At 44.0% G+C, this 24,112-nt stretch overlaps 1 protein-coding gene across 3 annotated transcripts in view; it reads right to left on the reverse strand.

Moving 5' to 3' along the window:
• Nucleotides 1–24,112, reverse strand: part of pip5k1ca (phosphatidylinositol-4-phosphate 5-kinase, type I, gamma a) — a 77,907-nt gene that overhangs the window by 19,253 nt on the left and 34,542 nt on the right. For all 3 annotated transcript variants that reach the window (XM_052529213.1, XM_052529206.1, XM_052529214.1), the window contains exons 2-10: nucleotides 23,104–23,135; nucleotides 20,828–20,914; nucleotides 19,960–20,090; nucleotides 17,617–17,734; nucleotides 4,959–5,111; nucleotides 2,324–2,623; nucleotides 1,766–1,965; nucleotides 1,548–1,631; nucleotides 86–134 (exon numbers count right to left, since the gene is read on the reverse strand). In XM_052529213.1, coding sequence (XP_052385173.1) covers nucleotides 86–134; nucleotides 1,548–1,631; nucleotides 1,766–1,965; nucleotides 2,324–2,623; nucleotides 4,959–5,111; nucleotides 17,617–17,734; nucleotides 19,960–20,090; nucleotides 20,828–20,914; nucleotides 23,104–23,135 — 1,154 coding nt within the window. The remainder of the gene's footprint in view (nucleotides 1–85; nucleotides 135–1,547; nucleotides 1,632–1,765; nucleotides 1,966–2,323; nucleotides 2,624–4,958; nucleotides 5,112–17,616; nucleotides 17,735–19,959; nucleotides 20,091–20,827; nucleotides 20,915–23,103; nucleotides 23,136–24,112) is intronic.

Below are 24,112 nucleotides of genomic sequence, written 5' to 3' on the forward strand. Positions count from 1 at the left end.
TTCATAAAGAGCTCAGATATGATTACAGAGTCCACTGTAATAAGAAATACAAATGAAGAGGGATTATGACGAATGTGAAACTCACCCCATCATGAACCATAGCCTTCCATGTGTGCTCCAGCTTCTTTATTAGCCTGGAACCAGAAAGAAATAACAGTCAAACGTTTGATATTCAAAATGCATTATGGTCACAGAGACAAATACAGTATAAACAGCGGCAGCCATCTACGGCTACAGGCTGTTTTCTACACTGATGGAGGCTGAATATTTTGTTACTCTTATGAAGCTGGGAGGCTGGTTCTATATGACAGAGAGTGACTGAATCAGTTATAATATATACTGAGCAAAAACATAAAAATGCAACACGCAACAATTTCAAAGATTTTACTGAATTACAGTTCATATAAGGAAATCAGTAAATTGAAATGTATTCATTAGGCCCTGATCTATGGATTTTACATGACTGGGAATACAGATATGCATCTGTTGATCACAGATACCTTAAAAAGAAAAGGTAAGGGCGTTTATCAGAAAACATGTCCGTATCTGGTGTGGCCACCATCTGCCTCATGACTCTTTCGCATAGAGTTGATCAGGCTGTTGATTGGGGCCTGTGGAATGTTGTCCCACTCCTCTTCAATGGCGGTGCGATGTTGCTGGATATTGGCGGGAACTGGAACACGCTGTCATACACGTTGATCCAGAGCATCCCAAACATGCTCAATGGGTGACATGTGTGATGAGTATGCAGGACATGGTTGAACTGGGTACAGATCCTTGCGAAATGGGGCTGTACATTATCATGCTGAAACATGAGGTGATGGCGGGTGGATGAATGATACGACAATGATCTCGTCACGGTATCTCGGTGCATTCAAATTGCCATCGATAAAATGCAATTGTGTTCGTTGTCTGTAGCTTATGCCTGCCCATACCATAACCCCACCGCCACCATTGACACCATTGTGGTCTGCTGTTGTGAAGCTGGTTGGACGCACTGCCAAATTTTGTAAAACGATGAGGCGGCTTATGGTAGAGAAAATGACCATTCAGTTATCTGGCAACAACTCTGGTGGACATTCCTGCAGTAAGCATGCCAATTGCTTGCTCCCTCAAAACAGCAAAGACATCTACGGCATTGTGCTGTGTGACAAAACTGCACATTTTAGAGTGGCCTTTTATTGTCCCCAGCACAATATGCACCTGTTTAATGATCACTAACAGGGGTGTAAACAAATTTGTGCAATTTATTTGTTGAGAAATAAGCTTTTTGTGTAAATGGAACATTTCGGGCATCTTTTATTTCCACTAATGCAACATGGGACAAACACTTCACATGTTGTGTTTATATTTTTGTACAGTGTAGTTACTTGGGTCATATTCATTAGGACCCATACTGAAGAAAATAGGGACTTATCTGAACTTCTCCAATAAGAAATGTACATTTTCATTTCCGTTCCAAAACATTTTGCTAGTGTGCCCTAATGAACACGACTCTGTATAATTGATATGATGTATGGGTACGTGTATGACTGAATGATTATTACCTGTAGGATTGCAGGATGTCTATGATTCCGATGTAGAGGAGTAGACGCTCTCCTTTCCCATTGACTGCTGGGATGCCTCCCATCCTACAGAGACAAACATGAAGAGATGAAGTGAGATACAAAAAGGTGACACTGACAAACAGAGATATACAAGGAGACAACAAGCAACACTCATAGACACACACACACCCAGCCTGTCACACGTCTCAGTCACTCACGTGTCGTCTGTTTCGATAGACTCCCCGCAGGCAGCCCCTCCCTGGATAGACTCCATGGCGGTGGAGTAGAGGGCCTTCTGGGCCACAGGCCTCTTCTCATCCTTCTCTCCTCCCTCCATCTGCTGCTCCCTCTCTGCCTGGTCGATGTTATGGACCCCCAGCAGCAAGCTGTAGTCCATGATCTTAAAGCTCTCCAGCACCTGGGAACATACACAGAGACATGGGTCCTGGTTATGGGACTGAGCCAGGCCTTTCAACCCTATGAACAGGTCCACAGGTCAATGGAGTCCTTCTTAATGATATTTTCTATTACGGTTCAGGGCATTAAAAAGTTAACCTGTACTGCAGTGCCATATAAAACATTTGCAACACAGTGGATGATGTAATCGCACAGTCAGGGGCATATTTCATAAATGTATTTAATTATGAACTTACTGCTTGGCGTCAAAGAGAGTTTGTCATATTACATTTGCCCTCAACTGTAGGTTTCAAACCAGGTCAATGTATAATTTAAACCCTTATAGCAATGGGTCCGAAAACCCGGCTGGTTTTCCTCACCAAACAGTCTCTCTGCAGGGTCTTGACCAGAGCGCTGTACATATCCTGGTCCAGCATCAGGCCATCCTGCAGGTCCTGCATGAAGTCCAGGTCTTTGAAGGTGGGCTTGGCTTTCTGTCTCTCCTTCTTGGAGGCACAGCGTTTATACGTGGAGCCCTTCAGGTCAAACTTGAGGTGCATGCGGACGGCGCGCGGTAGAACATTGTTCATGACCACCATGCGGATGTTCTTACCGCCAGATTGGATGCAGTACAGGCCGAAGAACTTGGGAAGCAGGGTGCGAGGGTTCTGGTTGAGGTTCTGGATAGCGAGAGAGACAGTGTGAGAAAAAGGCAGATGGCACCAAGGCCAGACCAAGAGCACAGGGCAGTATTGGAACAAACAGTCCATGATTTGGTACCACCTGATTCTTCAAGACCAAACTAACCTTCAAAATATTCAAAACACATGACTAGGCAAAGAAAAAAGGCAGAAAGCAGTAACCCAAAGCACGAGCCGTTTAAACACATCTAATTCACCCTTCAGTAAAAATATCTCCTTATCATCAATCTTCCCCTTTAAATTAGGTTAACCAAGCGACACGCTGCAAAAACATTGACCGTAACCTCCTGAATCCCATTAAAGTAATGACAGAGGAGCCTGCTCCTTATCCACTCAAAAACAACTGCTGGCTGGCTGGCTGGCTGGCTGGCAGACAGGCACGACAGACAGGCAGACAGACAGAGAGCAAGTGGGGGAGAGAGAGATAGAGAGAGAGATAGAGAGGGAAAGAGGGGCGACAGAAAGGGGTCGGAGAGGGCCAGAGGGGCCGCAGGACTCCAACAGAAGCATGCTGAGGGTGCCTTCAGGCTTTTAGGCCACAGCCAGTGACCTTCAAAGGAGAGACCGACTGAGGCATGATAGAGAGTAGGAGGAAGAGAGGAATAGAGAGAAACAGAGAGAGAGAGGGAGGGAACCCATATCCTCCAGCCACAGACGACCCATCTGTCCATGAGTGGAGGGCACAGCGCTGACAAGTCAACAACAGACACGTGAGAGAGAGAGAGAGCGGGGGAGGAACAACAGGGATAGAGAAAGAGAGATGTGAGAGGATGAGAACAAGTGAAAGCGTAACAGAGAATAGAGCTTGGCATGGAAACATATTAAATGGGGGAGAAAACATGCAAGGAAATTATTATTAATAATAGCATGAGTGTAAAACAAGTGTGAGGGGTAAAAGTGAGAGGGTGGCACGGACGTCTGTTACATCACCATGCTTTGCATTTTGCCCCCAGCCCAACCCAGTCCTGTCAGGTGCTGCAGACGTGTAGAGTTGCTCTACTGCCTGTGTATGTGTGTGTGTCTCCCCACTGTGTCTCAGTCAGTCAGTCTCAGTCTGTTATGGCTTCAGGCTATAGACAAGCTGCATGACTCAGAATCTCTCTGGGCTCCTTAACTCGTATACCTAAAACACCCATAAGAATCGTGCAACTGCAATGGTCTGGATCCCAAATTGTGGAAAAGGTCTGTGTAAATGTGTGAGTCTTCCTGTTCTCATGTAATAATGCTCTGTTGGTACATGAATGTCCACAAGCTTAGCACCACCAGGAACCTAAAATAGAAAGATGGACATACATGGAGCTGTTGCTATTTAAACAGAGTTCTACTGAAGTGTGACCAGCATGGCTAACAAAGGCTCAACAACATCCTGCTTCTGTTACACTGACAAGGGCCTTACAAGGCTTGATGACCTCCAGTTATCTGCAGTCTAGACCAGGAATAGGCAACTGGCCACCCAGGCCCACTGATCAATTTAGTCAGGGTCTCAACTTACTGCTGCGAGGTAGAATACACACGGTGCAATTTTGAAATTTGGTTGTGCATCAACAGTTTCTCTCTTATGTCGGTCTCTGATTGTTACTCAATTAGCCCATGTCAGATAATTATTTTTTAGATTGTAAAATTAGTCTAGCGGCCAGCTATCTAAACTTGTAGTGATCAAGGTCAAATTACTGAAAACATTTCTCTCCATCCTATGGCAAAATGTGTAGATTTGCAGGAAACTAGCTTTTAAAACAGCAACATTTTCTCTACAGCACATGGCAAAATGTATAGAATTGCATGAAATTAACTCTAAAACACATGGAGTTCAGATGTTGTGGCCCTCCACCCCCGTCAAAGTCGCCAATCCCTGGTCGAGACAATGAATGTACCAAGGTGTAAAGCAGGTAGGCAGAGTTTGGGATTGGAGCAATGAAGTGTGTAAGGATTGTATCAGTAAAAACATGGGCTTCATCTTCCTTTGTGTCAGAAGGAATTTCTGATTCTTCAGGAAAGATTGCGTCTCTGCTTGTAGAGTGAGTGTAGTATGTTAGTGAGTGGGATTACAATGAAGAGTGTAGTATGTGAAAGAATTATGCAGGGTGTGTGCGCACGTGCATGCACGGGTATCTGTACGCGCATGCTTGTGTGTGTGTGTTTCTGTATATGCGTGAACACGTGCGTTTGTGTATGTGTAAGTGCGTGCATGTGTGCATATTGTGAGTGTGTATTGCGAGTGTGTATTGCGAGTGTGTATTGTGTGTGCGTATTGTGAGTGTGTATTGTGTGTGCGTATTGTGAGTGCGTATTGTGTGTGTGTGGGGTCACATCTCACCATGTAGTATCCAGGCAGCAGCTTCTGCAGAAACTCTGCCTCCTTGTGCATGACAGTCTTGATGATGAACTCATCGTCCTTGGTCAGGTAGAACACAGAGCCACTGGCCCCGGGGTTGGACAACTCAATCAGGGGCTCGTTACACAGGGAGTACTAGAGACACAGAGATAAAAGAACATATACACACAGCCACAGACACAGAGGGACACTGGTCAGGTTGGGTAAAAGCACTGAAAAACTGAAATAAAATAACATTTCTGTTTGAAAACAAATATCACTTTTGGGGTTAGATACTAATCCTCCTTGGAAAAGCAGTGAATCAAGACAATAGTTTCTCCATAATCCATTACCTACGCCTTGTTGCGCTCCATTATTTTCTTTAGAGACAGCAAAACGCTATCTGAAAACCCTGTCTGTGTGGTAGTGGAAATGAGATGCTCTAATAAAGTGAGATGAAACGAGGACAAGCTAGAAACAACACCCTGTTGAAACACGCACAGCAGGAGACTGATGCATAAACATCCCAATCAGACAGTATTGGGAATGAGGGATGGAAGGACGGGATGGATGGAGAGAACGGTTGAGAGAGTGAGACCCAAATGGGAGAGAGAGATGAGAAAGGGGAAAAGAGAGGAAGAGAGAGAGAGGAGTGAGGGAGACAGAGGTAGAGAGAGGATGCGAGAGTAAGAGAGAAGGGACCCTGAGTGCAGAGAGCACGAGCACTGGCCCCAGGCACTGTGATGAATCACTGAGGCAGGAACACCTCGCACACACACGTGGCCAGTCTCACACACACACTACATTTTATTTAACTGGACAAGCTAGTTAAGAACAAATTCTTATTTACAATGACGGCTTACACTTGCCAAACCCAGATGACGCTGGGCCAATTGTGCGCCGCCCTATGGGACTCCCAATCACGGCCGGTTGTGATTAGAGGTCGACCGATTAATCGGAATGGCCGAATCATTAGGACCGATTTCAAGTTCTCATAACAATCGGTAATCTGCATTTTTGTACGCCGATTACATTGCACTCCACGAGGAGACTGAGTAGCAGGCTGACTACCTGTTATGCGAGTGCAGCAAGGAGCCAAGGTAAGGTGCTAGCTAGCATTAAACTTATCTTATCTATTTTCTTTACATAGTTGAATGTGCTGAAAATCACAAAATCACACAAAAATTATCAATGGAAATCAAATGTATCAACCCATGGAGGTCTGGATTTGGAGTCACACTCAAAATTAAAGTGGAAAACTACAGGCTGATCCAACTGATGTAATGTCCTTAAAACAAGTCAAAATGAGGCTCAGTAGTGTGTGTGGCCTCCACTTGCCTGTATGACCTCCCTACAACGCCTGGGCATGCTCCTGATGAGGTGGTGGATGGTCTCCTGAGGGATCTCCTCCCAGACCTGGACTAAAGCATCCGCCAACTCCTGGACAGTCTGTGGTGCAATGTGATGTTGGTGGATGGAGCGAGATATGATGTCCCAGATGTGCTCAATTGGATGCAGGTCTGGGGAACGGGCGGGCCAGTTCATAGCATCAATGCCTTCCTCTTGCAGGAACTGCTGACACACTCCAGCCACATGAGGTCTAGCATTGTCTTGCATTAGGAGGAACCCAGGAGGAACCCAGGGCCAACCGCACCAGCATATGGTCTCACAAGGGGTCTGAGGATCTCATCTCTGTACCTAATGGCAGTCAGGCTACCTCTGGCAAGCACATGGAGGGCTGTGCGGCCCCCCAAAGAAATGCCACCCCACACCATGACTGACCCACCGCCAAACCGGTCATGCTGGAGGATGTTGCAGGCAGCAGAACGTTCTCCACGGAGTCTCCAGACTCTGTCACGTGCTCAGTGTGAACCTGCTTTCATCTGTGAAGAGCACAGGGCGCCAGTGGCGAATTTGCCAATCTTGGTGTTCTCTGGCAAATGCCAAACGTCCTGCACGGTGTTGGGCTGTAAGCACAACCCCCACCTGTGGACGTCGGGCCCTCATACCACCCTCATGGAGTCTGTTTCTGACCGTTTGAGCAGACACATGCACATTGTTATGGGAAGTTCGCCTCTTTTCACTGACTCAGATCTTTTCGACTCATTCAGTGAAAAAAACAAATATTTCAGAGGAGCTCGTATTAATCCTGCTGTAAAATCAATTGCGGCCAGCACGACTAATATAATCACTTGTAAAAACGAATTGTGGCTCACGAGTCAGTAAAAAGAGTTGTTCTAAAATAATAACTTGTTCATGAACTGCATATCACAAATTATTTTCAAGTGCTAACAGTCAGTATCTAGATATGCTTGATAGTGTATGTGATGTAAACAGGTCTACTTTCTTGGGGACCTAAATATTGACTGGTTTTCATCAAGCTGTCCGCTCAAGAAGAAGTTTCTCACTGTAAACCAGTGCCTATAATCTGGTTCAGGTTATTAATCAACCTAGCAGGGCGTTTACAAACACTACAGGAACTAGATCACATTTTTACTAATACTGTAGAACTTTGTTCTAAAGCTGTATCCATACCCATTGGATGCAGTGATCACAATATAGTGGCTAATTCCAGGAAAGCCAAAGTTCCAAAAGCCGGGCCTAAATTAGTTTATAAGAGATTATACAAAAGATTTAGCTGTTACTCTTATGTGGATGATGTAACAAATATGTCACTAAACTCAACAAAAAGAAGACGAAACTGTATTATGAAGCCAAGATAAATTATAAATGAGTACTTTAAAGTACTTTAAATAAAAAGACAAATTCAACTCCATCTTTCATCAAATCAGATGGCTTATTCATCACAAAACCATTTGATATTGGCAATAATTTTTATGATTACTTCATTGGCAAAATGGGCAAACTTAGGCAGGAAATGCCAACAATGAACAGTGAGCCATCTTATTCATGCCTAAAAAAACAAATCATGAAAGAAAAGCATTGAAAGTTAGAATTTTGTAAAGTTAGTGTTGGAGAGGTGGAAAAATTGTTATTGATCAATAATGACAAACCTCCTGGCATTGACAACTTAGGTGGAAACCTATTGAGGATAGTAGCTGGCTGTATAACCACTCCTATCTGTCATATCTTTAATCTGAGCCTTGAGAAAATTTGTTTGCCCTCAGGCCTGGAGGGAAGCCAAAGTCATTCCGCTAACCAAGAATGGTAAAGCGTCCTTTACTGGTTCTAACAGCCGACCGATCAGCTTGCTGCCAGCTTTTAGCAAACTGTTAGAAAATGTCTCTGTAAACAAATGAAAAGACTTTCGGTATGCATTTAGAGAAGGGCACTCAACATGTACTCTACTCACACAAATGACCAGGGTCGCAACTTTCACTAGGGACATGACCCTCCCACGTGATTTGGGTGTGCTTTAGGACCATGCGGACACCTCAGAGCGGTAGGGTAGGCTGTTTTCCGGTTTCAGCCGGCTGGATTTAGGACCGCACAGACACCACAGAGCATGCACGGACAGGCTGTGTGAAGGCAAAACTTCTGATAGGCTGGTGTATAGAACCAGCACGAGAGATATGAACCAAATCAAATTTGATTAGTCACATGTGCTGAATACAACAGGTGTAGTAGACCTTACAGTGAAATGCTTACTTACGAGCCCCTAACCAACAATGCTGTTTAAAAAAATACGGATAAGAATAAGAAATAAAAAAGTAACAAGTAATTAAAGAGCAGCAGTAAAATAACAATTGTGAGACTGTATACAGGGGGGTAGCGGTACAGAATCAATGTGCGGGGGCACTGGTTAGTTTAGGTAATATGTACATGTAGGTAGAGTTATTAAAGTGACTATGCATAGACTAAAGAGAGTAGCAGCTGTGTAAAAGAGTGGGGGGCAATGCAAATAGTCTGGGTAGCCATTTGACTAGATGTTCAGGACTTTTATGGCTAGGCGGTAGAAGCTGTTTAGAAGCCTCTTGGAACTAGACTTGGAGCTCCAGTACCGCTTGCCGTGTGGTAGCAGAGAGAACAGTATATGACTAGGGTGGCTGGAGTCTTTGACAATTTTAAGGGCCTTCCTCTGACATCGCCTGGTATAAAGGTCCTGGACGGCAGGAGGCTTGGCCCCAGTGATGTACTGGGCCGTTCGCACTACCCTCTGTAGTGCCGTTGCGGTCGGAGGCCGAGCAGTTGCCACACCCGGCAGTGATGCAACCAGAAATCAAATAAAATTGTATTGGTCACATACACATGGTTAGCAGATGTTAATGCGAGTGTAGTGAAATGCTTGTGCTTCTAGTTCCGATCGTGCAGTAATATCTAACAATTGCACAACAACTACCTTGTACACATAAAAGTGTAAAGGAATGAATATGAATATGTACATATAAATATATGGAGCGATGAGCGATGGCTGAACGGCATAGGCAAGATGCAGTAGATGGTATAGAATACAGTATATTATATAAAGTGGCATTGTTTAAAGTGACTAGTGAAACATTTATTACATCCAATTTTTTATTATTAAAGTGGCTAGAGATTTGAGTCAGTATGTTGGCAGCAGTCACTCAATGTAAGTGATGGCTGTTTAACAGTCTGATGACCTTGAAATAGAAGCTGTTTAACACTCTTGCTCCCAGCTTTGATGCACCTGCACTGACCTTCTGGATGATAGCAGGGTGAACAGGCAGTGGCTTGGGTGGTTGTTGTCCCTGATGATTTTTTTGGCCTTCCTGTGACATCGGGTGGTGTCCTAGAGGGCAGGTAGTTTGCCCCTGGTGATGCGTTGTGCAGACCTCACCTTAAGGTTGTGGGTCGAGCAGTTGCCGTACCAGGCGGAGATACAGCCCGACAGGATGCTCTCGATTGTTCTGTAAAAGTTTGTGAGTGTTTTTGGTGACAAGCCAAACTTCTGTAAAAGTTTGTGAGTGTTTTTGGTGACAAGCCAAATTTCTTCAACCTCCCGAGGGTGGGTGGACCATTTCAGTTTGTCTGTGATGTGTATGCCGAGGAACTTAAAACTTTGGAGTCGTGGTCAGATTTGCCAGTCAGGATGCTCTCGATGGTGCAGCTGTAGAACCTTTTGAGGATCTGAGGACCCATACCAAATATTTTCAGTCTCCTCAGGGGAAATAGGTTTTGTCGTAGGCTCTTCATGACTGTCTTGGTGTGCTTGCACCATGTTAGTTTGTTGGTGATGTGGACACCAAGGAACTTGAAGCTCTCAACCTGCTCTGCTGCAGCCCAGTCGATGAGAATGGGGGTGTGCTCGGTCCTCTTTTTCCTGTAGTCCACAATCATCTCCTTTTTCTATGAACAGAGGCAGCTGCTGTCTGTGTTATGCTTTTTCTCAGAGTTGTAAAAACAAGCAGAGCAAAAACTGGATACTCTTTAGTTGACTGTTCTAGTTGGGACGGTAACTGCTGTTTGGCAGAAAAATATAGCTATTATTTTTTGCCTCAATCACAGTAGGCTTGAATCAAACGATTGAAACCAGGGGCTAAACAATTGCAAACCAATATATTTTTGTTCAGCGCAATGTGAGTTTTTATTAGTCAGTATAGCAATGTAACGTTATTGATCTATCAGTTTCCCTAGTGAATTCCCTACTTTTCACACTGACATGGTATAAACAGCTCTACAGGCATCCCTGTCATGGTTCACAGTCAGTACACAACACTATGCTCATCATGTCTTAGTGGGATCAGATGGTGACAGGTGTCCCAGCAAGGTCAGACAGACAGGGAAGACCAGTCCACAGAGCTCACGTGAATTTTGCAGTATATTATAACAATCAGTGAATGGATACAAAGTTCCATCTTGAGTTGATGGGTAGGTTACATTCTGGGATCAGGGAATAATGGTCATCTCAATTGATGAACCATTGATTCTGTTCATGGATGGAATCAATGTATAAATGTACACCAAAGTAATTCCTTGTCGTGCCTCATCTGAGCAGTGTCAGATGGTGACAAGGGTCTCATCAGGGTCAGACAGCCAGGGAAGACCAGTCTGTGATGGAGCAGAGGGGAATTTTTGCAGATACAACACTTTATTTTCTCTTTGCAGCAAACATTGGAAATACAAGAAGCTTCAAAGATTGAAAGTATTTAAAGGCATTATGGGAAGTCGCAACACAATATTGATTATTGAATTATCATTGATCTAGTTCAATCTTATCAATCTCTTAAACATATTTAATAATGATCTCTTACCTAGCTTGATGGCTGGGCATTTGTGCTTACTTTATGTTGTTCTAAATAGAGACGGCTAGAAGGGCCATGGGTCATATTAGATTGTGTAGAAATGCAGGAATTAGCTTCAGATGCAGAGGACCCCCATACCCCCCACCAAGTTCTGCCCCCCACCCCCACTTCAAAAACCAAAGTTGTGCCCATGCCTTTGATATTATTTGTCATAACATGTTGTTGAAAAAAATGTATGTGTTATGTCTTTTCAAACTCTGCCATATCGTGGATTCAGAGCCTTGCAAATGTAAAAGGACCATTTTAAGCCGTACACTCCACAGAGCTGTGCTTTACAGAAGAGTGGTCAGAAAAAAGCCATTGCTTAAAGAAAACAAATAAGCAAACATTTGTTGTTCGCCAGAAGGCATGTGGGAGACTCCCCAAACATATGGAAGAAGGTACTCTGGTCAGATGAGACTAAAATGGAGCTTTTTGGCCATCAAGGAAAATGCTATGTCTGGTGCAAACCCAACACCTCTCATCACCCCGAGAACACCATTTTTTTCATCTGCAGGGACTTGGAAACTGGACAGAATTAAAGGAATGATGGATGGTGCTAAATACAGGGAAATCCTTGAGGGAAACCTGTTTCAGTCTTCCAGAGATTTGAGACTGGGACGGAGGTTCACCTTTCAGCAGGACAATGACCCTAAGGACACTGCTGAAGCTACACTTGAGTGGTTTAAGGGGAAACATTTAAATGTCTTGGAATGGCCTAGTCAAAGCCCAGACCTCAATCCAATTGAGAATCTGTGGTATGACTTACATATTGCTGTACACCAGCGGAACCCATCCAACTTGAAGGAGCTGGAGCAGTTTTGCCTTAAAGAATGGGCAAAAATCCCAGTGGCTAGATGTGCCAAGCTCTGCACCTTCAAAGTGGTAGGCATGTTGTGTAAATCAAATGATACAAGCCCCCAAAACCGATTTAAATTCCAGGTTGTAAGGCAATAAAATAGTGAAATGCCAAGGGGGTGAATAGTTTTGCAAGCCACTGTATCTAATAGAACACAGAGAAGAAGCCCATTTTTATGATAAACTTCTTAACTAACTCATCAATATGCTTTTTAAGAGACAGCTTTTTCATCTATCCAGATGCCCAGATATTTGCAGGGACACTATCAATATGGACAAAGTACACATGCTTAAATCATCAACATAATTTTTATTCGCTCTAGAGAATAGCAATAGCATACACAACAGTTTAATGGACAGTTTAACAGTTTAACACTTTAACGGAAGCTTCTCTTGGCACTCTATTCTTTTCCATTTTTACCAATGACCTGCCACTGGCATTAAACAAAGCCTGTGTGTTCATGTATGCTGATGATTCCACCCTATACGCGTCAGCAACTAGTGAAGTCGCTGCAACCTTAAACAAAGAGTTGCAGTCAGTTTTAGAATAGGTGGCCAGTAATAAACTGGTCCTGAACATCTCTTAAACTAAGAGCATTGAATTTGGTAAAAAATCATTCCCTAAGTTCTAAACCTCAGCTGAATCTGGTAATGAATGGTGTGGCTGTTGAGCAAGTTGAGGAGGCTAAATTACTTGGTGTTACTTTAGATTGTAAACTGTCATGGTCAAAACATATAGATTCAATCGTTATAAAGATGGGGAGAGGTCTGTCCATGATAGAGATGCTCTGATTTTTTTTACACCCCACTCCACAAAGCAAGTCCTGCAGGCTCTAGTTTGATCTCATCTTGATTATTGTCCAGTCATATGGGTCAAGTGCTGCAAAGAAAGACCTAGTTAAGCTGCAGCCGGCCCAGAACAAAGCGGCACGTTTTGCTCTTCATTGTAATCTGAGGGCTAATATCAATACTATGCATGCCAGTCTCTTGAGGAAAGGCTGACTGTAATCACTTCTTGTTTGTATAAGAAACATTAATGCGTTAGATATTCCAAATTGTTTGCATGGTCAACGTATAGCTCTGACACACACTTACTCCAACAGACATGCCACCAGAGGTCTTTTCACAGTCCCCAGGTCCAGAACACACTTACTCCACCAGACGTCTTTTCACAGTCCCCAGGTCCAGAACAGATTTAAAGAAACATACAGTATTATACAGAGCCATAAGTGCATGGAACTCCCTTCCATCTCATATAGCGCAAGTGAACAGCAAACATGGTTTAAACAAACAAATAAAGCAACACCTCTACCCCATGTGATCTACTTGTTGTGTCTATGTACTGCCATGTATGTGTAACTGATTGGGCGCGCGCGCGCACACACACACACACACACACACACACACACACACACACACACACACACACACACACACACACACACACACACACACACACACACACACACACACACACACACACACACACACACCATGTTTTAAATGCATGTAAATTGTAAAGTCGTTGTCTATAATGTCGGACCTTAGTAAGACTAGCTGTAGCCATTGGCGATGGCTAATGGGGATCCTAATAAAATATAAATAAAATCAATGAATTACTCCCATACAGCTCTGGAGTGGAGGGAAGGAGCTGTGGACTGGGTTATTTTGGGGATTATGGTTGTTTGTGTTTGTGGAATAGGCACACTGGTGTATTTTCTGTACAGTACAGTCATGGCCAAAAGTTGAGAATAACACAATTATTAATTTTCACAAAGTTTGCTGCTTCAGTGTCTTTAGATATTTTTGTCAGATGTTACTACGGAACACTGAAGTATCATTACCAGCATTTTATAAGTGTCAAAGACTTTTATTGACAATTACATGAAGTTAATGCAAAGAGTCAATTTTGCAGTGTTGACCCTTCTTTTTCAAGACCTCTGCAATCCACCCTGGCATGCTGTCAATTAACTTCTGGGCCACATCCTGACTGATGGCAGCCCATTCTTGCATAATCAATGCTTGGAGTTTGTCAGAATTTGTGGGTTTTTCTTTGTCCACGACGCCTCTTGAGGATTGACCACAAGTTCTCAATGGGATTAAGGTCTGGGGAGTTTCCTGGCCATGGACCCAAAATATTGATGTTTTGTTCCCCGAGCCACTTAGTTATCACTTTTGTCTTATGGCAAGGTGCTCCATCATGCTGGAAAAGGCATTGTCACAGCAATATCCTTGCCTGTGAAGCCCTCTTATTCCAAGCACCACCCTCCTTTTAAAGCTTCCAGTCTGTTTTTCAAACTCAATCAGCATGACAGAGTGATCTCCAGCCTTGTCCCCGTCAACACTCACACCTGTGTTAACGAGAGAATCACTGACATCACTGGCTGGTCCTTTTGTGGCAGGGCTGAAATGCAGTGGAAATGTTTTTGGGGGATTCAGTTCATTCGCATGGTAAATAACATTCTGGAGTATATACAAATTGCAATCATACAAACTGAGGCAGCAGACACTGTGAAAATGTATATGTGTGTCATTCTCAAAACCTTTGGCCACGACTGTACACTGCTATTTGCTATTCAGAAAATCAATACAAACCGAATTTGCCCATATACTCTACTGTAGCTCTGTACATTGTTGTCTGAAATGGAACAAAGGAATAACTAAGACCAAATTCTTGCATTGTGTCTGTACATGTTGATACACAGCCAAACACAATGCTAGTCAGCCAGCACAGATACAATGTGACAAGGGCTATGAGGTATGACACTATGTCTATCGCACGCACGCATTATTATGTCATAGTTAGGGTTGGCAGGGTAATTGTATAACCGTTTATTGTTGATTAACTTAATTTAAGTCGACAAACTTTACCCAAAAGCATTAAAGTAAAAGTAAGCCTGGTCCACACCTAACAGACAGTTTTAGAATTGTGTTGTAGAACAATTATAGTGCTTTAAACTGACTGAAGACGGGACTGCAGGACATTTAAAAAAATACAAGACCTGCGTGCAGTTGAGTCCGTTTCCACGGTAACATGGACTCTTTACAGCGTGATGAAACTTTGTTGCTCCTTGTTTCAGCAAAGTGTTGTTGCAAACGAGCATGAGGAAATGCATGCAAAAAAAGGCTTACCAAAAAAAGGGAACACTGGGCCTGTGTTGGTTGGGTGGCGCCAGAGACTCTGGGTTCGCGCCTAGGCTCTGCCGTGACCGGGAGGTCCGTGGGGCTACGCACAATTGGCCCAGCGTCGTCCGGGTTAGGGAGGGCTTGGCCGGTAGGGATATCCTTGTCTCATCGACTCCTGTGGTGGGCCGGGCGCAGTGCACGCTAACCAAGGTTGCCAGGTGCACGGTGTTTCCTCCGACACATTGGTGAGGCTGGCTTCCGGGTTGGATGCGCGCTATGTTAAGAAGCAGTGCGGTTTGGTTGGGTTGTGTATCGGAGGATGCATGACTTTCAACCTTTGTCTCTCCCGAGCCCGTATGGGAGTTGTAGCGATGAGACAAGATAGTAGCTACTAAACAATTGGATACCACGAAATTGGGGAGAAAAGGTGTGTAAATAAAAAAAATAAAAAAATAGGGAACACTGACTGGACCACAGAGCCTATAGTTAACAGCAGCATGCTATATATACCCTCAATTAGCTGTCAGCTTGGGTTGACAGTAAACATGGATCATCACATCCCTGATTTGAGTCCTATGCAGTCGGGAGCAGCACAGGACAGGAGAAAATGCACAGTTTTATTTTATGGTTGACAATTAACCGTCATCCAAAATTCCATGACCGTCACAGCCCTAGTCATAGCGAAACACACAAGGACATGTGTGCATCCTATTTTTCATGTACACAGACATAAACACATGCCCAGACTGCTGACCACTCACGGAGGAGCTGTGACTCACTCTGCCACCACACTAACCACTTCCCCAGACCTCCTCTGGGCCTAACCACCTCTCTGCCCAGACTTCTTATAGCACCCCCCAACCCTTCTCTGGCCCTCCCCAGCCTTCATCCTCTCTACTCACCATTTCTCCCTTCGCCGTCCCCATCTCTGCTTCTCCCTGCCTAATATCCCTATTTATCCACACAGTATTTCTTAGCCCATTTCTTCCGCTCTCCCAAACTCTCCAACCCTGCCTGTCTCTCCCCCGTCTCTCCTGATATTCTTCCCAATCTCTCTCCAGCAGTGACTCGTGCCTGCCTGTCTGGTGGGAGAAATCACGCTCCCAGTCATGGTGCTACATTGCCTGCTGTGCTGCTGGCAGCAGGCTGGACCGAGAGGGAGGGAGAGGGCAGCAGGCTGTGGGAGTGTTGGCTAAGACCAGGACACAGCAGGTGGACTGCATACCTCAGTCTCTCTATACAGGGAGCCTCTGAACAGCTTTTTCTACAGAGACCTGCTTCTGTCACCAAGAGATTACTCCAAGGCTCGATCCTAGGTCCCACGCTCTTCTCAATTTACATCAACAACATATCTTAAGCAGTAGGAAGCTCTCTCATCCAATTACATGCAGACAATACAGTCTTATACCCTCCCCCGTATTTTGTGTTGTGTTAAACGCTCTACAACAAAGCTTTCTTAGTATCAAACAAGCTTACTCTGCCTTTAACCTTGTTCTGAACACCTCCAAAACAAAAATCATGTGGATTGGTAAGAAGAATGCCCCTCTCCCCACAGGTGTGATTACTACCTCTGAGGGTTTAGAGCTTGAGGTAGTCACCTCATACAAGTACTTGGGTGTATGGCTAGAAGGTACACTGTCCTTCTCGAAGCACATTTCAGGGCTGATTCAGATGACCATCCTACCTACATAATTTATAGATCGGTAGGTAAGGGTGCTCTCGAGCGGCTAGACGTTCTTTACCATTCAGGATTCAGATTTGCCACCAATGCTCCTTATAGGACACATCACTGCACTCTACACCCCTGGTAAACTGGTCTCTCCACTTACTGACAGTTGTGGCTGCTTCACGTGATGTATTGTTGTCTCTACCTTCTTGCCTTTTGCGCTGTTGTCTGTGCCCAATAATGTTTGTACCATGTTTTGTGCTGCCATGTTGTGTTGCTGCCATGCTATGTTGTCGTCTTAGGTCTCTCTTTATGTAGTTTTTGTCTCTCTTGTCCTGATGTGTGTTATGGCCTATTTGTTATTATTAAAAAAATAATAATAACAATCCCAGCCCCCGCAGGAGGCCTTCTGCCTTTTGGTAGGCCGTCAGTGTAAATAAGAATTTGTTCTTAACTAACTTGCCTAGTTAAATAAAGGTTAAATAAATAAAACAAAATAAAAAGTGGGATCAGGAATTGATGCACTAGCTACCATTCCTCAACACTGACCTATTAAATCAAATTGTATTTGTAATGCACTGAATACAACAGTGCACCTTGCACCTTACAGTGAAATGCTTACTTACAAGCCCTTAACCAACAATGCTTTAAGAAGTTAAGAACAATAAGTGTTAAGTAAAAAATAGAAGTAAAAAATAGAAAATGAATGCTCCTCTGTTCATTCTGGATATCTAATGTATGGTGACACCATGCTATGTGTTCATGTCTGTTGTCATGGTTGAAAAAGGATAGAGTTACATGTTCTTACCAGGTAGTCATCAGGCCTGATCCCAAAGAGCTCCCTGAAGTAGCGGAAGGCCACAGGAGCATAGGTCTTGAAGCGGAAGTCTGGGAAGTGGTGGGCTGGAGTCAGGTTGCTGCCTTCACTGGGACCAGGAGAGAAGGAGAAAGGCTTTTAGATATGGGATTTTGTGTTAAATGCTCAACAAAACAAAGCTTTCTTAGTGTCCAACAAGCTTTCTCTGCCCTTAACCTTGTTCTGAACACCTCCAAAACAGAGGTACATGAGTCTTCAATATTCCCAGGTAAGAAGTTTTAGGTTGTAGTTATTATGGGAATTATAGGACTAATTCCCTCTATATCATTTGTATTTCATTAACCTTTGACTATTAGATGTTCTTATAGGCACGTTAGTATTGCCAGTGTAACAGTATAGCTTCCGTCCCTCTCCTCGCTCCTCCCTGGGCTCAAACCAGCAACACATCGACAACAGCTACCATCAAAGCAGCGTTACCCATGCAGAGCAAGGGGAACAACTAGAAGGCTTAGAGCTTAGAACAATTTAGAAGGCTTAGAGCGAGTGACGTTTGAAACGCTTTTAGCGCGCGCTAACTAGCTAGCCATTTCACTTTGGTTACACCAGCCTCATCTCGGGAGTTGATAGGCTTGAAGTCATAAACAGTGCCATGCTTGACGCACAACAAAGAGCTGCTAGCAAAACGCACAAAAGTGCTGTTTGAATGAATGTTTATGCGCCTGCTTCTGCCTACCACCGCTCAGTCAGATACTTAGATACTTGTATGCTCAGTCAGATTATATGCAACGCAGGACACGCTAGATAATATCTATTAATATCATCAACCATGTGTAGTTAACTAGTGATTATGATTGATTGTTTTTTATAAGATAAGTTTAATGCTAGCTAGCAACTTACCTTGGCTTACTGCATTCGCGTAACAGGCAGTCTCCTTGTGGAGTGCAACGAGAGAGAGGCAGGTCGTTATTGCATTGGACTAGTTAACTATAAGGTTGCAAGATTGGCTCCCCCGGGCTGACACGGTGAAAATCTGTTGAGGTAGTTAACCCACAGTTCCTTGGCCGTCATTGAAAGTAAGAGTGTGTTCTTAACTGACTTGCCTCGTTAAATAAAGGTATATAAAAAAAATGATTAAATCGGTGCCCAAAAATACGATTTCCGATTGTTATGAAAACTTGAAATCGGCCCTAATTAATCAGCTGTTCCGATTAATCGGTCAACCTCTACTACGGAGACGTAATTTATAGATCGGCTAGATGTTCTTTACCATTCGGCCATCAGATTTGCTACCATTGCGCCACATCACTGCACTCTACACTCCTGGTAAACTGGTCATCTCTGTATACCCATCGCAAGACCCACTAGTTGACGATTATTTATAAACCCCTCTTAGGCCTCACTCCCCATTATCGAAGATATCTACTGCAGCCCTCATCTTCCACATACAACACCCGTTCTGCCAGTCACATTCTGTTAAAGGTCCCCAAAGCGCACATATCCCTGGGTCCCACCTCTTTTCAGTTCGCTGCAGCTAGTGACTGGAATGAGCTGCAAAAACACTCAAACTGGACAGTTTTATCTCAATCTCTTCATTCAAAGATTCAATCATGGACACTCTTACCGACAGTTGTGGCTGCTTCGCGTGATGTATTGTTGTCTTCTTGCCTTTGTGCTGCCCAATAATGTTTGTACCATGTTTTGTGCTGCTACCATGTCATTGTCATGTGGTGTTGCTATTAATTATGCTGTGTTGTCATGTGTTTCTGCCATGCTATGTTGTCATCTTAGGTTTCTCTTTATCTAGTGTTGTGGTGTCTCTCTTGTTGTGATGTGTGTTTTGTCCTATATTTTTAATCCCAGCCCCCGTCCCCGCAGGAGGCCTTTTGGTAGACTGTCATTGTAAATAAGAATTTGTTTAATTGACTTACCTAGTTAAATAAAGGTTAAAAAATATATATTTTCAATTGAACCTTTATTTAGCTAGGTGAGTCAGTTAAGAACAAATTCTTATTTACAACTACGGCACATCACGGCCAAACCCGGACAACGCTGGGCCAATTGTGCGCTGCCCTGTGGGACTCCCAATCATGGCCGGATGTGATACAGCCTGGAATTGAACCAGGGACTGTAGTGAGGCCTCTTGCTCTGAGATGCAATGCCTTAGACCGCTGCGCCACTATGAAGGAATCCTTATAGTGTAAATAACGAACGACTTACCATCAAAAGAACATCTCTAGGATCAGTTTTGTGATCGGTCAGAAATCTCAGATATATTTGAAAGGCCTCGTTCTAATAATGTCACAAAGCTGTGTGCTGCCCTGATGGTGTGGTTACCTGGGGAAGAAGATGCTCTCCACCACATAGAAGTCCTGCATGAGGACGTCTCTCTCAGGCTTGGAGCTCAGGTTGCCCACCGTGTAGCCGATGCCCAGCTGGATGGCACCTTTCAGGGCGGAGGACGTGGTCTAGGGGAGAGGAGAGAGATGGTGGGGGTTAGGGAAATACTTAAGACATTTCTGAGCTTGGTGGACTACCACTCATTTGTATTCATTGAGAAATCTTACGATTTACAAGCTCCATTAGCTCAGCTCTCAGACGGGACTGAATTCTACACTAAAGAGGCAAAACATTGACTCACTCAGACACGCAAACCAGAATACCTATAGTGTAACGTGCTAAAGACAGACAGGGTGGATGAATCGGGTCGGAGTAGTGGTTATCTGTGAGACACACTCGGATTGCTCTGCAGTGTCTTTTCTTTATGCCTTCTCACATATATAAAAAATACCCCAAAAACTGTCAATGTGCCCTTGAGCAAGGCACTTAACCCTGATTTGCTCCAGGGGTGCCGTACTACTATGACTGACCCTGTAAAACAACACACTTCACTGCACCTATCAAGTGTATGTGACGATAAAATATATAGTATAAGTGGAGAGTACAGTGTGCAGGCTTACAGAGCTATGTCCCTTCTCTGTTTTGCCTGCACACAGCTGTAGCCTAACTGTGCATAAAGGACCATTGCCAAGTGCCTACCAAGGGAGTTTTTCCTTGCCAATGTCTTGGCTTGTTCTATTGGGGGTTTGGCTGCTTTGCTGTGAGGCATTTGTAAAAGGCGCAGGCACTATATGTGATCCCTATATGCTTGATTAATTAATTGATTGACTGGCTAAAATCCGGGGAGATGGTGCCGACTGCCTACCTTCTTGTAGGTGGTCTCTCCGGACGCGTCCACTCCTCTGTGGCCCATCCTCTTCCCCTGTCCTGGTAGACCCGAGACACCAGGCAGCTGTTGGCCAGAGGATGGAGCAGAGTGGTTAAGACACATATTTAGACCGATACTCACTTCTATGGGCTGACAACACTAACAACACGAACACCTGAGGTTAGTGTTTATCAAGCGTTTGCAGCACCAGTGTGAAGTTTCCACCTGTTCTTTTCAATAATAAACACATCAAATGAGGAACAAAAGGTAAATCGAATCAAATGTATTCACATGCGCCAGGTGTAGACTTTACCGTGAAATGCTTACTTACTTAAAAAGGAAATAGTAACACAATAAAATAACAATAACGAGGCTATATACTGTACAAGGAGCACCGGTGCCGAGTCAATGTGCAGGGGTACGAGGCAGGTGAGGTAATGTAGGCAATATGTACATATAGATTGGGGTAAAAGTGACTAGGCAATCAGGATAGACAAACAGCGTAGCAGCAGAGTATGTGAAAGTGAGTGCCTTCAGAAAGTATTCAGACCCCTTGACTTTTTCCACATTGTAGAGTGTTATAGCCTGAACTTAAAATGTATTGATTGTGTGTGGAGTCAAGGTGATCTAGAGTTTTTCCTGAATATCAATAGAGGTACAAGGACAGTTTCACATTTTTCAGCTTTGATTTCTTTTGTCCTGTATTCCCCTTTGAAAATCACAAGTGCAAACTTGACACAGGTGTGAACGCTTTGTAAATGTGTCACTAAGCCTTCTGAGTGGACTGAGTGCCCCTTCAAGCTCCTCTTTCTAACCTCTATCCTCCCAGATTACGCAGCCAAATTGAGAGTGGGTGCTTCTCATCACAGGGCAGAGTGGAACATGGAAGGGGCTTATAAACCATAGCAGTCCCTATGGAGATTCCCTCACTACCCCTGAGCATACTGATGCTGAAGTCTTTATATAGAGTGTAGCAAACAGAGATCACACACAATGAGGATTGACTTGCATGGGGATCAAAGTAGATGGAGACGGTGTGTGTACCAGTCAGAACACATACAGAGTATAGGGAAATGGTGTGTGTAGCAGTCAGAACACATACAGAGTATAGGGAAATGGTGTGTGTAGCAGCCAGAACACATACAGAGTATAGAGAAATGGTGTGTGTAGCAGTCAGAACACATACAGAGTATAGAGAAATGGTGTGTGTAGCAGTCAGAACACATACAGAGTATAGAGAAATGGTGTGTGTAGCAGTCAGAACACATACAGAGTATAGGGAAATGGTGTGTAGCAGTCAGAACACATACAGAGTATAGGGAAATGGTGTGTGTAGCAGTCAGAACACATACAGAGTATAGAGAAATGGTGTGTGTAGCAGTCAGAACACATACAGAGTATAGAGAAATGGTGTGTGTAGCAGTCAGAACACATACAGAGTATAGAGAAATGGTGTGTGTAGCAGTCAGAACACATACAGAGTATAGGGAAATGGTGTGTGTAGCAGTCAGAACACATACAGAGTATAGGGAAATGGTGTGTGTAGCAGTCAGAACACATACAGAGTATAGGGAAATGGTGTGTGTAGCAGTCAGAACACATACAGAGTATAGGGAAATGGTGTGTGTAGCAGCCAGAACTCATACAGAGTATAGGGAAATGGTGTGTGTAGCAGTCAGAACACATACAGAGTATAGGGAAATGGTGTGTGTAGCAGCCAGAACTCATACAGAGTATAGGGAAATGGTGTGTAGCAGTCAGAACACATACAGAGTATAGGGAAATGGTGTGTGTAGCAGTCAGAACACATACAGAGTATAGGGAAATGGTGTGTGTAGCAGTCAGAACACATACAGAGTATAGGGAAATGGTGTGTGTAGCAGTCAGAACACATACAGAGTATAGGGAAATGGTGTGTGTAGCAGTCAGAACACATACAGAGTATAGGGAAATGGTGTGTGTAGCAGTCAGAACACATACAGAGTATAGGGAAATGGTGTGTGTAGCAGTCAGAACACATACAGAGTATAGGGAAATGGTGTGTGTAGCAGTCAGAACACATACAGAGTATAGGGAAATGGTGTGTGTAGCAGTCAGAACACATACAGAGTATAGGGAAATGGTGTGTGTAGCAGTCAGAACAATGGAAATGGTGTGTGTAGGATCACAGTGAGGAGAGGGGGGTTAACGTAAAGCGCATGTCAGGGAGGAAGAGTCAAATGTATTTCACGGTCATATGGGCTAAATAAAAGTAAAATAAGCAAGTACATTACCTCTGTGATGTGTGCTTTTCTAGCAGAATAGTCTGTGTGAGAGAGAGAGAGAGAGAGAGAGAGAGAGAGAGAGAGAGAGAGAGAGAGAGAGAGAGAGAGAGAGAGAGAGAGAGAGAGAGAGAGAGAGAGAGAGAGATAGGAGAGAGGGAGAGAGAGAGAGCATGAGTCCTACGAGGGGCTCCATTACTTCACATCATTAGTGTTAGAAGGAACAAACAGAAGTCCCATATGTTAAGTGTAAAAAAACTGTGGGGGGCAGGTAGTGGAGGGGATGGTTACCAAATCACTATACCATGCTCATTCCTCCTGGTAATCCGTACCATCCACCCATCACCAGTCCCACTCCAGCATTTCTACCATTCCATAAAACCATGCGATGTGAAGACGTAAACAACAAAGGAAGTAATCAGTGAGCTCTGCTGTTCTGTTCTCCCCAGCTGGCCTGAAATAGATCCATAATTGTAGCCAATTTTGCCACTTAGCATAATGAAGGACTGAGAGGGGAGCTCAGATAGCACAACACAACACAACACACTACTGGCTTGATTGATTCAGTTCACTCTTAGGAGTATTAACACTAGACGCCAGTGAGCTGATTACATCAAGAGTCAATACACTGACTGACTGAGGCATTTAAAGCTGACAGTGGTTCACACCGACATTGTTATTATTAGGCTTGTCTATTTAACATGAGTAACACGCAGACAGTAATAGTGCAATTTGAATGGCCTATAGAAATACATTCATTTAGAATAAGAATGCGTTATAGGCTACACCAAGTGTGAAAGGCAACGGGAGTAGGCGATGTGATGACAGAGGGCCGCAAAGAGGAGAATCTGCATGTTCTCTGAATATGTTTTTCTCCTTTAAGCTGCAGTGCTAAAGTCTGCCTGCCTGCTTCCTCTGGTTGCCCATGTGACTTAGCCAGCCCTCCTCCCTCTCCTCTCCTCCCCTCCAGCTCTGTAACTCACTCGCTCCCTCTGTCACACACAGCTTTGCTGAGGGATGA

This window comes from Oncorhynchus keta, chromosome 1 (assembly GCF_023373465.1).
Source record: "Oncorhynchus keta strain PuntledgeMale-10-30-2019 chromosome 1, Oket_V2, whole genome shotgun sequence".
In the NCBI taxonomy this organism is placed as follows: Eukaryota; Metazoa; Chordata; class Actinopteri; order Salmoniformes; family Salmonidae; genus Oncorhynchus; species Oncorhynchus keta.